We start from the raw sequence: 13676 nt of genomic DNA, 5'->3' as shown, positions 1-13676 counted from the left end.
TGTTTCTGCTGTTTTTGTTTGTCCTGGATTATTATTACTTCTGGTCACTCACTTCAAATCATTTGTACAGTGGCTTCAAAAGGCTGCTGCATTAATACAAACATTATATCATTAAACCCACATCAACTCCAAAATATGACAACAATACAAACATACTATTCACAGTTCTTTATTAGAATAGTTAATTCATGTCATCACAGTGTGATGAGGACATTCATTTGCTAAACAGTATGACTGCTTTATACGTCTACTGTGCACAGTGATACAATAGCAAACTGGTTGATCATTAGTGCGTTTGTGCCACTGACATGAGGGTCTTACATAATAGTGCAGACAATCGCTGTGCAAACTTTCACCGGCAGGTGCCTGACTGAACCAGAAACATCACAACATTCAGCTGGCAGCAGAAAACTCTGACATTACTCTGGAGTCACGACACCTGTTAGGATAGATCAGTGCCATTTGTGCTCACTGAATACAAACTGGAAGAAAAACACTTCAAAAATACTGATTAAAAGTGAGGTAATTAGTATAACCCCTTTGGGCAGAAGACATTAAATCATTAATAAATTACATACTTCAAGTTAAAAATGTCTTCCTGAGAACACTTATCTCTTGTTCATCCACCAATAAAGGTAATACAGCTACTTCATTCATGATAGAGGTGGGACGCACTTATGACATTTATTGTAATTGCTTCCTCTGATTAAAGCTACATTGAGTCAATTTGGTCATGTTAATAGCTAATAGCTGTTCTTCACAACAGTTAATCATACATGTTAACTACTGGAGGCTAAATAAAATTGGAAAGGAGTTAACACTTGGAATGGATGAATTATAACAGTGTGACATTAAACATTTTTAGCAGGTAAGAGTCAGCACTGCTGAGGTAATCATAATACAGTCACAGATGTACTAACCTTCTCTAAGGTCCTCGTAATGACACACACACTTATAGTACACAACATGTGGGGAAAAAATTGCGTATAGGTAGGTGACGAACACAGAGCAAACTGTAGAACAAATTAAGAACACAATTACTTAAAGGAATAATTACAATATTTTGAAAAATGACATCTTACTGGGAGTTAGATGAGAAGGTGAATATCTAAACCATCTCTGTGTTCAGTAGAGAAATTGGTCCAGGATGCATTTAGCCTAGCTTTGCAAAAGGAGGGAAATACGGGGCCAATGAGGTTTCTGAATACTTGTGCATATGAGAGTTTACACTCACTGTCCCTGGGATCAGGACGGCTCAGGGCCAGGCAGGAGGAAGCTCCATAAAATGTGGGTAGCGTCGTCTTCTACTGGACCTTGGTGACAGTCTCATGGATGGACTCAGCCACGTAGTCTATGTTCTTGGTGGTCAAACCACACATGTTGATGCGACCACTGGCCATCAAGTAGATGTGTTTCTCCTGCACCAAATATTCCACTTGTTTGGCTGCAGGAAATACACCATAACCAGATTTAGTTATTTATATGGCTAATTGATCTGATACTTTACAGATCCCGTAAAGATCTCTGTGTGTATCCAAGGGAAATATATTGTGTAATATGCTAAAATTCCTGCATGTTAACATGTTGTACAATGAATCAGAACCACTTACTTTTCTGCCAAAGAGATACAGCTGGGTTCAACATTTTTTTGTGTAATTGCAGCAATGTGCAGTCTCCAGTATACTAGTTTCTGTGGGGATGTGTGTGTGTGGTTGTTGTGCTGAGATTTGTATGTGCATGAGAAAAGAGGTTTGCTTTCTGCGAGTGGTCTTTGTACTTACGGTTGAGGCCTGTGAAGCTGAACATGCCAATCTGCTCTGTGATGTGGTCCCACGTCCCTGGTGTCCCCAGAGCTTGGAGCTTAGCCTTCAGCTGAGCCCTCATCAACAAGACTCTGTCAGCCATGGTCTTCACGTTGTCCTTCCTAAGGTCAAAGAAATAGATGAGAGTAACTCTACATCAAAAAATACATTACATTTATGACAGTGACTCCTCTTGCAGTGCCTTGAATGTTTTTACTTTGCTGACCATTCAATAAAGAGCTCAGGTGAGTTGAGAGTGATGGCAACAATGCGAGCTCCCTGAGATGGTGGGTTGGACCAGGTGGTCCTGACGATCTTCTCCATTTGGGACAGAACTCGCTTCAGGTTGTCTGCATCATGAGCCACAACAGTCAGGTTGCCCACACGCTCATCTGATGGAACAAACAGGTCACATATAAAACAGGATTGTAGTATTATCTTCTTTATCTGCAGATGGTGATATTGATATATCTACATCTATTGTACTTGTTTAAATTACTACTGCAACCATTCCAGAGTGAAACCACTCTGACAATGACTAAATAACTCACCAATTTACAACTTGGCCTCTGTGAATATATAGTTTTAGCTGTAGTTTTAGCTGTGTGCTATGCATTTTGTCATATTTGAAAGAAGACAGGTGTGGATTAAGATGATTTACAAGATTTCGTCTCTTCAGTAAGTACATGTGAGTTTGGGCGTCGTAAATGGCCTAACATATCTTGGATGTGAAGAAAAAATGATTTGCACAACAATATAACTTAGGGGCTTATCCTTCATTCTACTGAAAAAAAAAATCACCTTGTGACTGTCATTGTGATTAAAGACAATACAGAGTGTCACTCTTTATCACTCTCTTGCAAGCACATCATGTACAACTCCACCCAAGAGTCACTCACTGTAGAGACCAAAGTTCTTGGAGAAGGACTGAGCACAGAACATTTCAAAGCCCATGGAGACAAAGTAGCGCACCGCCCAGGCATCTTTCTCCAGACTGCCTGAGGCGAATCCCTGATAAGCTGAGTCAAAGAAGACAAACAGCTTCCTCCTCTGGAAAAGAATGGGATAACAATCATTATACCGTGATAATATTGAGCATGCAAAGCCATGTTCTGCTTAAACTGACACTTGTGTTCGTGGTGATGGCTGAGGCAAGAGAAGACAATGTGTTGGTTTGAATGTGTGTGCATGTATGTTTATGATACCATCATAACTTCAGCGATCTGCTGCCATTGCTCCTGTGTGGGGTCTGTGCCAGTTGGATTATGGGCACATGCATGCAGGACAAAGATGGAGTGCTCTGGACAACTCTGCCAGAAACAGAGGGAAGACATAGAGGTGCTGTAATCTCTTTAATAAAAATGACCAATGACTAAAATTAAGTAGTGAGTCCCTATCAGACATCACTAACCTCCAAATCACCAAGGAATCCAGCCAAATCAAGGCCCCTCTTCTCAGCATCCCAGTACTTGTATGGACGGACATCCTCAAAGCCAGCATTGGCAAATACAGCATTGTGATTTTCTGAAGCAGAAAGTTCTTATTTCATTGTTTATATTTCCTCTGGATACAAAGGTGATCATTGATGCTTCTCACATCTGAACTGATAACAAATCCAGATCACTGATAAGTTCTAACGGGACATTTATTAATAGAACACTCCACTCACATCCTGAGTCTAAAGTCTACAGTGAGTCAATGGAGGTCTCTGTAAGACTGAAGTGGGAGCTACTTTCTAGGAAGCATGTTTATTTTCACATCACTGTTTGTTTGTATGTTTGCATGACTGTACCCCAAGTAGGTGCGGACACATAGACAGGTGTTTTAGTGTTGTTGGTTCCATTGTAGAAACGCCTGAGAAATTCTGCGCCCATCTTCAAAGCACCTGTACCTCCCAGACACTGGACAGCGCCCACCTGGCAGTGACAGAATCAGACAGACCGTCAGTTTAAATGTAAATAGATTAGAAACTGAAACATCAGGGTCTCTCGGCCCACGAACCCTGTTCTCCTGGATGGCAGGGCTGTCGTCTCCCAGTGCAATCTTGGAGGCAGCGGATCTGAACTCAGGCAAGCCCAGGATGGGCAGGTACTCATGGTTTAGCCTGTCATCATGCACAATGATCTTTTCCACCTTTTTCACCACGGGCAAAACCCACGGCTGACCTTCATCTGTCCGGTAGGCTGCAGAGAACAATTTATGGAAAGCAAAATTAATTTTATATCCTTCCACTTAGTCTTAACTAGCCTCTTGACTCACATTAAGATACATATACTGTGTGTTTCAATCAGTACAGCCAGTGGAACTCTTCACTGCATTGAGAAGCTTGATGCATTTGGACCTGTGTAAAATTGACCCTGGAAAGATCACTTCAAAGATATTCAAACAAACATGCACTTTCACCTGTTGTACGCATTAGCAGGGTGTACTCAATGTCACCACCTGATAAGGACTAAAGTATACAATAGTCTTTATACCCTCAGAACAGAGACCATCGCTTATGGCTAACAGGCTAAATACAATCCATAGGGAGTTTTTTCTCTTTTTTCATCCACTGTAAAAAAAAAAAAAAAGATCTTTCTTGAGGTAATATGACAAGGGCTGCAACTAATGATTATTTTCATTAGTGATTATTTTGCCAAATGTTTTTGCGGTTAATCAGTGAATCATTTTGGTCTATAAAATGTCAAATTGTGACAAATGTAGATCACAAGTTCTTAAAGCCCCATGTGGCATCTTCAAAAACCCAAAGATATTAACTTCATTATCCAATAATATAAAGGAAACCGTCAAAATTGAGAAGCTGGCACTGGTTAATTTTTGGTATTTTTGCTTTAAATATTACTGATGCAGTCAGTGGATTATCAGAATAGCTGCTGATTCATTTTCTGTTGAGCAACTTGTTTCAGCTCTAGATACGAGTTTTACTAGATGTGGCACCAGACATTGTGTGGCCTACATTTCCCAGCTGCCCAGTAGCTGATGACCATCTGTGGCACTCTGTGTCTTGCAGAGAGAAGGAGATTATCAGGCCTCAGTCTAGTGTACCAATCATGGGACTCAGGTTGCCTCGTCCTGCAACAACAGAGCTGGCGATGTTTCTCACACTGTTTCTTTGCAAAGTAAGCAGCAAGGATTACTCCTTTTAATAAGCTTAACACAGAAAACAGTTGTACTGAGGACTGAAAGGAACCATTTGCTTGGTTCTGGGGAGAAGCAGGACTAAGCCATACATGTTTAACCTCCTGCCTCTAGCTTGTTCTTGCACCGTGAGCAAACAGTAATCCAATGGACTCCTTAGTCCACAGCAGAAAAGGTTAGTGTGCAGAGTTGCAGCAAAAGGGAGAAAGAGAGGAAACCAGTGAGGGCATGAACAGAGTTGACTCCACTCTCTGTGCAACATAGTTACGTAACAATGAAACATTATCAACAAAGCTGCAATCAGTAGTTGGTGTGGGATGACTGGACTGATTCACTCTCAACAGGGTCTGATGAAATAGAGTGATTTCTCCAGATAATTACCTTCACAATCTCCATGTCAGTCGCGACATGACATAACAGTGAGTTCAAAAATCAAGTCAACAAATATAAACACATCTGAATCTTCTGGAGCACATTTCATGAGTTAATAAACATCAGAGTTTGTGTCGCTGTGTCAATACTACGAGGGCATCGTATTTTAGGCACTGCCGTCAAAATAAAAACATGGACAAATCAACAAAGGAGGGATTTCTGAACAGGTCCCTGAATGCACCGTAACACCGCCTGCAGCTAACTTTCCAGCTAGCTCCGTTAGCTAGGCTACCATTAGCTAGACCCGAGACCGGCTGGTTGCTCCAGGATACCGTTACCATGGCTAACGACACAGCTGTCAACAAGGCTGTCGTTCAGGATTAATGCAGACATCTTACCTCCCACTCCCAGGTTCACCTTGCTGGGGAATTGATCGTTACTGAAATCCTGCGATAGCTTGAAGACGGCGACAGGGGCCGCCTGAGGGACCTCGCAAAAGACCGACATGGCTGTTTTTTTATTTTACCGCACACTGCGCACAATGAGCGAGAAGCAGCAGCCGAGACAGCTGACGGGACGAAAGAAGGCTTCACCTTCAACTTGGATTTGGAGAAATGTGAAGTGGGTGTGAGAGGATACACCAATAGAAATCTAAATGTGTCTCTCAAGCCAATCCCTGTACTGATCCCGGGCAGGTCAAAGGTCAAGAAAACACACGCCTGGAGGTTTTGACCAATGGGTGCCCGTGCAGCCTGACTGACAAATGTCATGACAAATGTCCAGCACTGAAAGTGGGTGGGTCGGGATTTTATTGCAATAAAGGATTTCGCCACAAGATGGTGCCACAACCTTGTTAAAGATGACATCAAACAGCCCTGTGGTAGCAATAATCAATTACCAGTAGTATCAGTTGTTCGGCACTGAGCAGAAGTAGTGATGATAGGAGCTTGTTCTGCAGTGTTTATAATCAGATCATATTTATCTAGGTCAAATTACTCAGAAACAACACAATTGTCTCCCATGGCTTCATCTTTAACAGCAGAACTTCTGTTACAGGGTGAGGCTGCACATCCCGTCACACATGACAATTTAAACTCTAACCGAACAACTACTGTGCTTACTATTTGAGTGAGTGCATGTAAGGTTGTGTAAATGACAATATTCAAGGATCTTCATCTGTTCTGTCCTGAGGGCCTCTGCCGAGCTATGGTGTAAACATGCCGGCTCCTCTGTACTCTCCCCACAGCTGTCTGCAGGAGCAGGAGTGGTTGATAAATGAAGGCCACTCCAGCCTGCTCTACATCTACCATGAGCCTGACCGTGTTGGAAACCTTTCAGCTACACTGGAGGTAAGGCTCAGCGCCGGCTCTTAATGTTTCTGTCTGGTAAAGGTTCTGGTTGTAGTTGTGTGATTAAACTAAATGATGGTGGGATACATTAAAACAGTATCACCTTCTAATAAGGGGTATTTCATATGTGGTTTATAAAGTGTAACTCATGGCTTTCAGTGGTGGAATATAACTAAGCATGTTTACTCAGTACTGTTTTTTGCTCCTAATATACTTTAAATCCACTACATTTTGGAGGAAAATGTACTTTTCACTTCACTACATTCCTCTGGCAGCTGTAGTTACTATAGCTACAGTTACTAGGAAAACATATAACACAAACATGATCACATTATTAAGTATGTGCTGATGCATTGAAAGAATATAAAGTAGTTCAACTTAGCTTCACTTTGGTTAAACAATAATAAAACAAAACTGTAATTTACATAATAATATAATAATCTAGATCTGTATAACAAGCACTTTTACTTTTGATACTTTTAAGTACATTTTTCTGATAACGCTGATAAGTTCTTACTTGCTCTTAATTACACTGTCACTAAGCTGTTGCATTTGTTGAGTTTGTGTAGCTGTGTAAACATAGTGATAGTGGAATGCATTAAGCCAGTACCAGCCTAAAATAAGGCATACTTTATAAAGGGCTTCTAAGTCGTATCTAATGTCTTTATTAATGTTAATAAATCCTTACTTAAAGGTGCTTTCACCTCAAAAATAAATGTGGTTTCCTTGTTGTTATGTCATCTGGATGTTTGACTGTCACTGTGCAGAATGATGTATTAGTGTTTGACATCAGAAGACTCATCTGCTGAAAGGGGCAAAGTTTCTATGTTCTCAACTTAAATCTCCGTTTAACATGTGCTTGTATGAGCATGGTTGTGTGACATTACAGCTAGCTTGGAAGCTATTTGTGATCCAAGGTGCAATGTACATGTAAGTGTAATGTGGAAACTTGAATCCTCCAGTGCACAATAGTTAACAACCTTTTAGTGAAGAAGGTGACAGTGTGTCCAGCAGTTAAATTTTTTGAAATGAACAAAATTTACATACAAACTTTTTAGTCAAAAAAATTATTCCAAGCAGTGTATTTTTATATGGGTCTTAAACCATGCATAGAGGGGATTTTTACTGTTCTATAGATCAGTTAAAAGTCAGTGATTGTTCTTTTGGTCTCTGTTATGTGAAGATGAAGCCATTTAATGGAAGATTATGTAGTTAAAGTTTATTTCTTACAAACAGATGGTCAAATGACTACTTGTAATGTAACACACTTCATTCATAGACAGATCATCCAGCTCTGCACTTCCCCTCAGCTGTACCGAGCGTTTAAGCGTGTTTCAGCTCATTGTTTTGGTGTTATACGGCCTGCCCTTTTACTGTCTCATCACGATTGTCAGCCGATGCTTTCAGCTGCCACAGGCACCAGATTTCATTGAAAAGCTCTGATAAACCCAATGCACACTATCTGCCCAGAAGCACACAGCAGACACACAAAGTAAGCAACTAGCTAGAGAACATAGTGGAACATGTAGTAGCTAAAGAGGCAGATTTTTTTTCTCAGTAGTTGGTGGAAACTGGCAGAACAAAAAAGAGAGTAATTATTGGATTTATAGTCATCAGGTTAGCACAAAATACAACTTCAAATGAATGCTAATGTTGCTCAGTGTCTACTGGATGTGTAAATAGGGAACCGTTTATAAAATTAGAAGGTGATAATATGCCAGTGGTGTATTTACAGCTAGTCCTATTGCCCCTAAATGGCCAAAAAGGTGCTTTAAGCTCAGTGATTTGGGATACATGAATGCTTTATAGTTCAGTAATGCACTATTAAAAAGGAGAACAATTTAGGTTGTGAAAAAAATCCAAAGGTTCAAAATTCTGCAGCTAAAAGAATATTGACTTATATCTGATTTAAATGCTTTATCGCCCATTATTAAAGGGTCAATTACGTCTCATAAACTCCTTGAAAAGAATACTTTACAAAAGTGGTACAATTATTCTGAATACTGGTTATGGTAAAACACGAAGTTACTATTTTCCCCACCTGCTTTGTCCCAGATGTTACTCACTTTCCCCGTACCTGTTACCACCCCCACTCATCTCCTCACTTCACTTTGACAGTAGATGTTTTCATTCTTTCCGACCAGGTGAGGGTGTCTAGCATGTTAGCTATCGCTGTCAGCCCTGCAATTATGGGATTTGAGCTCCCAGAACAACGCTTGGGGGCCCAGCACAGGGTTTGGTGTGTACGTAGTGGGGAGGCCCCAGGGCCACGGTCTGGACTGTGATGTGAAGTGTGAGTCAGAGCAGGGAGTGACAGGAGTAGCCTCTGGCAAGACAGTGCCCAGAGGGGGAGTGTGTCACATCTAGATGAATGCATTAGTCAGCCAAACATTCGCAGGCACCTTCTCTGCGTGTCCTTGACGTTGATATGTGGAACATTTATTTTGGCATCTAGCAGTGTAATGCCTATATAACAAAAAAAAAAAAAAAAGAGTTTCAGCCAACAAGGTTTCTTTTATGATAGTGTTTTCATTTTGCGTGCAGGTTATCGTTGCGGCTGTAGGGCGCTGACACTGAAACACACAAAGGCACACATTCAGGCACAAGACAGTCACATTCCAGCTGTGGTATCACTGAAACACAAACAGGAGCGTGTGCACACACACACTGCGGCGCATTCCAAGGGGGCCGTTGCAGCGTTGCTCGCATGTTGCAATGGCCTCTGTGTCTCTGGGTCAGAGAGCTCTGGTGAGTGACCACCTTTTTAGCTTCCCGCCCTGTTTGTTTTCCAAAGACAGTGTCATCAATTCTCTAACAAGGGACTAGACACAGCAACAACAAAGAGCACAGGACCTCCCTGTTGCTCCCTGTGTAGTCAAATGACTGATGGAGCATGCATGCAATAACAGACATCAGTGCTCTTGTGCGTCCGACTACATTCTGAGCAGTGTAATGGTGTGTATGTCTGTGCAGGTTTGTGTATGCGTACATACTTTCATCTGCTCCATTTGATATCATAACATGAAATCAGTTTTGTTTTTTTTTTGCAGTCAAATATGAACATCTGACAAAATACCAAGAATATACTGCTCTGTAGAGCTGAACTTGAGGTATTAGTACCCGCATGAGTAAAGATAACCATCTGAGTGACAGAAGTTGCTTGGATGAGTGTATTCAGATTAAATGCAAATAAATAAATTTATTGTTGTAACACTATATTTTTGTTCAGACTCACTGAGACAATGACACCATCAGAGAAGGTTTTCTCAGATCTGAGAGAAATCTTGACAATCCCACTACATGTGCTACTGAGGGAATGGTAGAAAGTAAGTGTATTTGTTTTCTTGCTGTGAGTTGGATGAGACAATCAACAATGCTCAAAGATGGACACATGGCTAGCTCGCTAACTGACACCTTATATTTTGTTTGTTTAATCCAGACAAAAGCCAAAGTGTTAAAAGAACAAGTTGCTGTGTTAGTTAATGAGCTTTAGAGGAGCTGCTGGGTGGATCTGGTTACCTTGGAGCCAGCCCCCCCCACCCCCCCCCACCCCCCCAGTAGCTGGCTCACCAACTACTGGCTGTACAGGTAACCTTATTTTCTTTCTGCAGACATGAGAACAACAATCTGCTCAATGATTCCTTTTAATAATAATAAAAAAAACTTAATTTATATAACACTTTTCTTGAAGTTAATAAGTGCTTGAAATTAAAACAAAGACTTAACGCCTTTGTTTTAATTTCAGAAATGAAAATGACTATTTTGTCTTACCTACAACAAATTTTTTAAAAACAGTATAATGTGTGTATTTATGAATGGGTACTGTTCACATATTTGATCTAAGATTTGATTTTGATCATTCTTTTTGACAAGGAGGATACTACCTACCAAGGTCTGCTTGTCACTCACTGCCTTTCACAGATATGGTTTTACCCCATAAGGCTGGGTGGAACCCTAAACACAAGGTCTGTGCTATTCTAATTGATTGATGTTGTCTTCTGGCCAACTCAGGCTCTCCAGACCTCAGCTTTATACAAATATGCATGCTAAGAAACAAAGACAGGAAGTGGAAGACTCATGTCTGAAATTTTTACCCTGAGTCCTTTTTTTTTTTTTTTTTTTTTTTTTTTTGCATCTAGCAAACTGCCGCAAAAATTGGTTGTTGGTCGTTGGTGACAAGAAACCCCACAGTCATGATCTCTAACGATGTGATATTTTATTAATCCACACAGGGGAGACCCTCTGATTCACAGAGAGGTCAGAGTCCAGGGTCGGCTACAGAACAGGGACGTAATATCTTTATGAGAGCGGATGCCTGCCAATGCTGCGGCTTGGACCGAAGACCGTCCAGTTGAAGGACAGTCTCCCTGTTTACACTGACATTCAATGTCAATACGGCGATACCAACCGCTTTTGTTATGAACACAACAGTAATACTGAAGCTGCATTGCTTGGTATTTTATACAGTAATTGTTTACAAAAAAATTAAACTTTATTCATGAGCAGGCAGAGTTTTGCCAAAACAAACTGTCACTTTGATTAAGATACCACCGTGGTTGCTGGAGAGACAGTAGCATTTTCCCTCAAGGATGTTTACCTCTTGAAGCCAGGATGCATGCATACTTTTATTTTATAGCAACATTGTCTTTCCCAAGAGAGCCATTACTGCCTTAGCAAGTTGGAGAAAGTCCCTGCAGTAGCAAGCTGAACTTCATTCAACCTTTTGATATTTTTAATATTTTCACCCGCTCTGGCCAAGTAGGACAGAACATACAAGGAGCAAGAGGGAACATTCAAGGCCCACGCATCCTATTCAGTCAAAGCCCGCCTCCCTGCAAGCGTCTTTATCTACATGCACTGTGTGGCAGCAGAGAGGATAAGCATATTTAGGTTGCATGTTTCCTCCCAAACTACATTCCCAACACCGTAGATCACTGACATTACAGCTCTTACATCCCCCTGTTAGCGCTCATATATACAAACACACACCTGCTGGGGCAAGGCCGTCTGGGAGAGAATTACAGCAGGCTAATTTATGGGACCCAAGGGAGGCCAAAGGGCAGGGGACCCAGACTGGCCTGACCTCACTTCCTCCCTTCATGGTCTCCAAGTTAGACCCTTCATACACAGAGCGGAGCTTTGGTTTTCAAACACATCACCCTCTCACAATCCTTCAAACAAAACTATCTAATTAGGGTATCTTTTTCCTAACCTGGTTAACACAATGAGCCCTGTGGGACTGTTCTAACATGCAAGTTAGCCTTCACCTTCGGCCTACCATTGTGGAATATTTGGCACTTTTGGAGCCGAAGGTAAGTGGGTGAGAACAGGGTTTTGGTAAAAAATCTGGCCCCGGGCTCGCCTCTGGCCTCCTCATTTCCTCCAGTGAGAAGGCGCTGTCATCCGTCACTTGGGCCCAGGCAGGGGCACAATAGCACAGTCTAGGTCCTGGCTACTGACACCATCACATGGGCTGCTGATAAGACTCACCTTCCGGGACCTAGAAGAACTGAGCCATTACTGACACACAACAGTTTGGTCCTTTGCCATTCTTACTGATGACCATGAATTAAAAGGAAAAAGGAAAGCACACTATGAGCTACATGAGGCCAGCACACTCTGCGTGTAATTGTGTGCTCTGCTATATTTTAAAAGGTCCTCTAATCTTTATGGCCTCATCACTTCCATATTGCAACACGCTCTCCTAATGTAAGATGCAGTGGAAAAGCTTTCACACCCCATTAAATGACCCTCTCTTGGACTCACACACAACAAGGAAAACAGATCGTGCACACACACTTGAGCTAATCTAATCTATTGTTATTATCTTATCGTGAGCACCGTAAGACAATTGGGCAATCATACTTCAATTCCTCATCACACATCCAGGCTGTTATGGTAACACCTGTAAACAACCAGCTCTTTTGTAGAAAGATGTTAAGTGCTACTCTCCAAAGCACTGTCATGTCATAATAACACACACACGTACAAGGCCTGTGCATCCACAGACACAGGAGGTGTTGATGCTTTCTTTGTGCAGAGTTTACTTGTGCGGTAAAACCATCAGATACCATCCGCTTTACAGAAGCAGAGACCACGGGGGGGGGGGGGGGGGGGGGGAGATAATTGCAGTCATTACCAAGTCATCAAACTTTCATGCTGTGTTCTTTAGTGAGCATTCAACCCCATAGTAGCTACATCTCCCAGCAGGACTGGATTTGTGGGCCTGCAACCACTGATATGACTATACACCTGCCACTCTGCAGAGGAGACACTGCTTCAACAGGTAAGCCAGCCACAGATATGGAGCGAAGGAGAGAACAAGAAGAAACATGTTCAGGGCTGCCTGGCAAGACACCAACTTTAAAGAAAGTGAACTGAGAGGAATGGTTGAAATTTGACTGCTGTGGAGGTAGAAATACTTTTTATTATTATTATTATTATTATTATTATTGTGTTAAATTCTCTTTGCGTTGTGTTCAGCACATGTCCAGAGCTCTGCGGCCTCTCCGTGCTGACCCGTGTCGAGGGCTTGACCTTACCCGGCTTATCGCGATGATTCTGAAATGAAGATGATGTATTGCAGGGTCGCACTCAGCACCGAGCGGCTCCTTGACACTAACTGAGAGTCTGGGTTTTGTTACAGGCAGGAAACAGACTCTTCCGCTCCGTAAACACGCTCCTCGGCTTGGCCACTCCCGGAGGGGCCGCCGGTAACACGCCAACACCGCTGCTGCTGGTCAGCGGAGCCTGGTGAGCCGGTGGAGCTGAAACCTGCCGGCCTCCAATAGAGCAGGAGTGAACCTTCAGACTGACATCAACAACAGCAACAAAGCTTCTTAAAACCAAACTAGTTAAGTCATTAGTAAGTCATTAGTCAAGTCATTATGTAATGTGCATCGATTACTGTGTTTGGTCTGTTGTCTTGTTGAATCCTGCACAATAAACATAGCTGGGTAAATATTTGGGAAACTAATTGACCAGATTTATAGGCCTTCTGGAGTATTTTCAG

At 41.9% G+C, this 13676-nt stretch overlaps 1 protein-coding gene and 1 long non-coding RNA gene across 3 annotated transcripts; one reads left to right on the top strand and one right to left on the bottom strand.

The window, feature by feature from the left end:
• Nucleotides 1–153: 153 nt before the first annotated feature.
• On the bottom strand, nt 154–5930 carry got1 (glutamic-oxaloacetic transaminase 1, soluble). Its single transcript, XM_071480640.1, has 9 exons — nt 5714–5930; nt 3804–3985; nt 3595–3718; nt 3214–3326; nt 3008–3112; nt 2702–2852; nt 2029–2194; nt 1782–1924; nt 154–1444 (listed from the first exon to the last, which is right to left on the bottom strand). The coding sequence occupies exons 1-9, from the start codon at nt 5820–5822 to the stop codon at nt 1305–1307; spliced, it is 1233 nt and encodes a 410-aa protein (XP_071336741.1). The 5' UTR covers nt 5823–5930; the 3' UTR covers nt 154–1304.
• Nucleotides 5931–6073: 143 nt separating this feature from the next.
• LOC139622927 (uncharacterized) lies at nt 6074–11931 on the top strand. Of its 2 annotated transcripts, XR_011691398.1 has the most exons (6): nt 6074–6372; nt 6562–6664; nt 9715–9774; nt 9894–9990; nt 10104–10252; nt 10897–11931. It is a non-coding gene; the product is annotated as an uncharacterized lncRNA (long non-coding RNA). The 2 variants fall into 2 exon arrangements; XR_011691399.1 differs by lacking the exon at nt 9715–9774.
• The last annotated feature ends 1745 nt before the right edge of the window (nt 11932–13676 follow it).

The sequence above is a fragment of the Trachinotus anak genome, unplaced genomic scaffold (assembly GCF_046630095.1).
Source record: "Trachinotus anak isolate AG129_WGS33_773 ecotype Australia unplaced genomic scaffold, CSIRO_AGI_Tana_v1 ptg000007l, whole genome shotgun sequence".
Lineage (NCBI taxonomy): Eukaryota > Metazoa > Chordata > Actinopteri > Carangiformes > Carangidae > Trachinotus > Trachinotus anak.
The sequence above is the reverse complement of the archived record's forward strand: the minus strand, read 5'-3'. Positions and strand labels throughout refer to the sequence as shown.

Coding starts and splice junctions, on each gene's coding strand:
- got1 (XM_071480640.1), bottom strand. CDS start 5,822: ATGTCGGTCTTTTGCGAGGTCCCTCAGGCGGCCCCTGTCGCCGTCTTC. Junction 1,925..2,028: donor CCTGAGCTCTTTATTGAATG/GTCAGCAAAGTA, acceptor CTTTGACCTTAG/GAAGGACAACGTGAAGACCA. Junction 1,445..1,781: donor CAGCTTCACAGGCCTCAACC/GTAAGTACAAAG, acceptor TATTTCCTGCAG/CCAAACAAGTGGAATATTTG.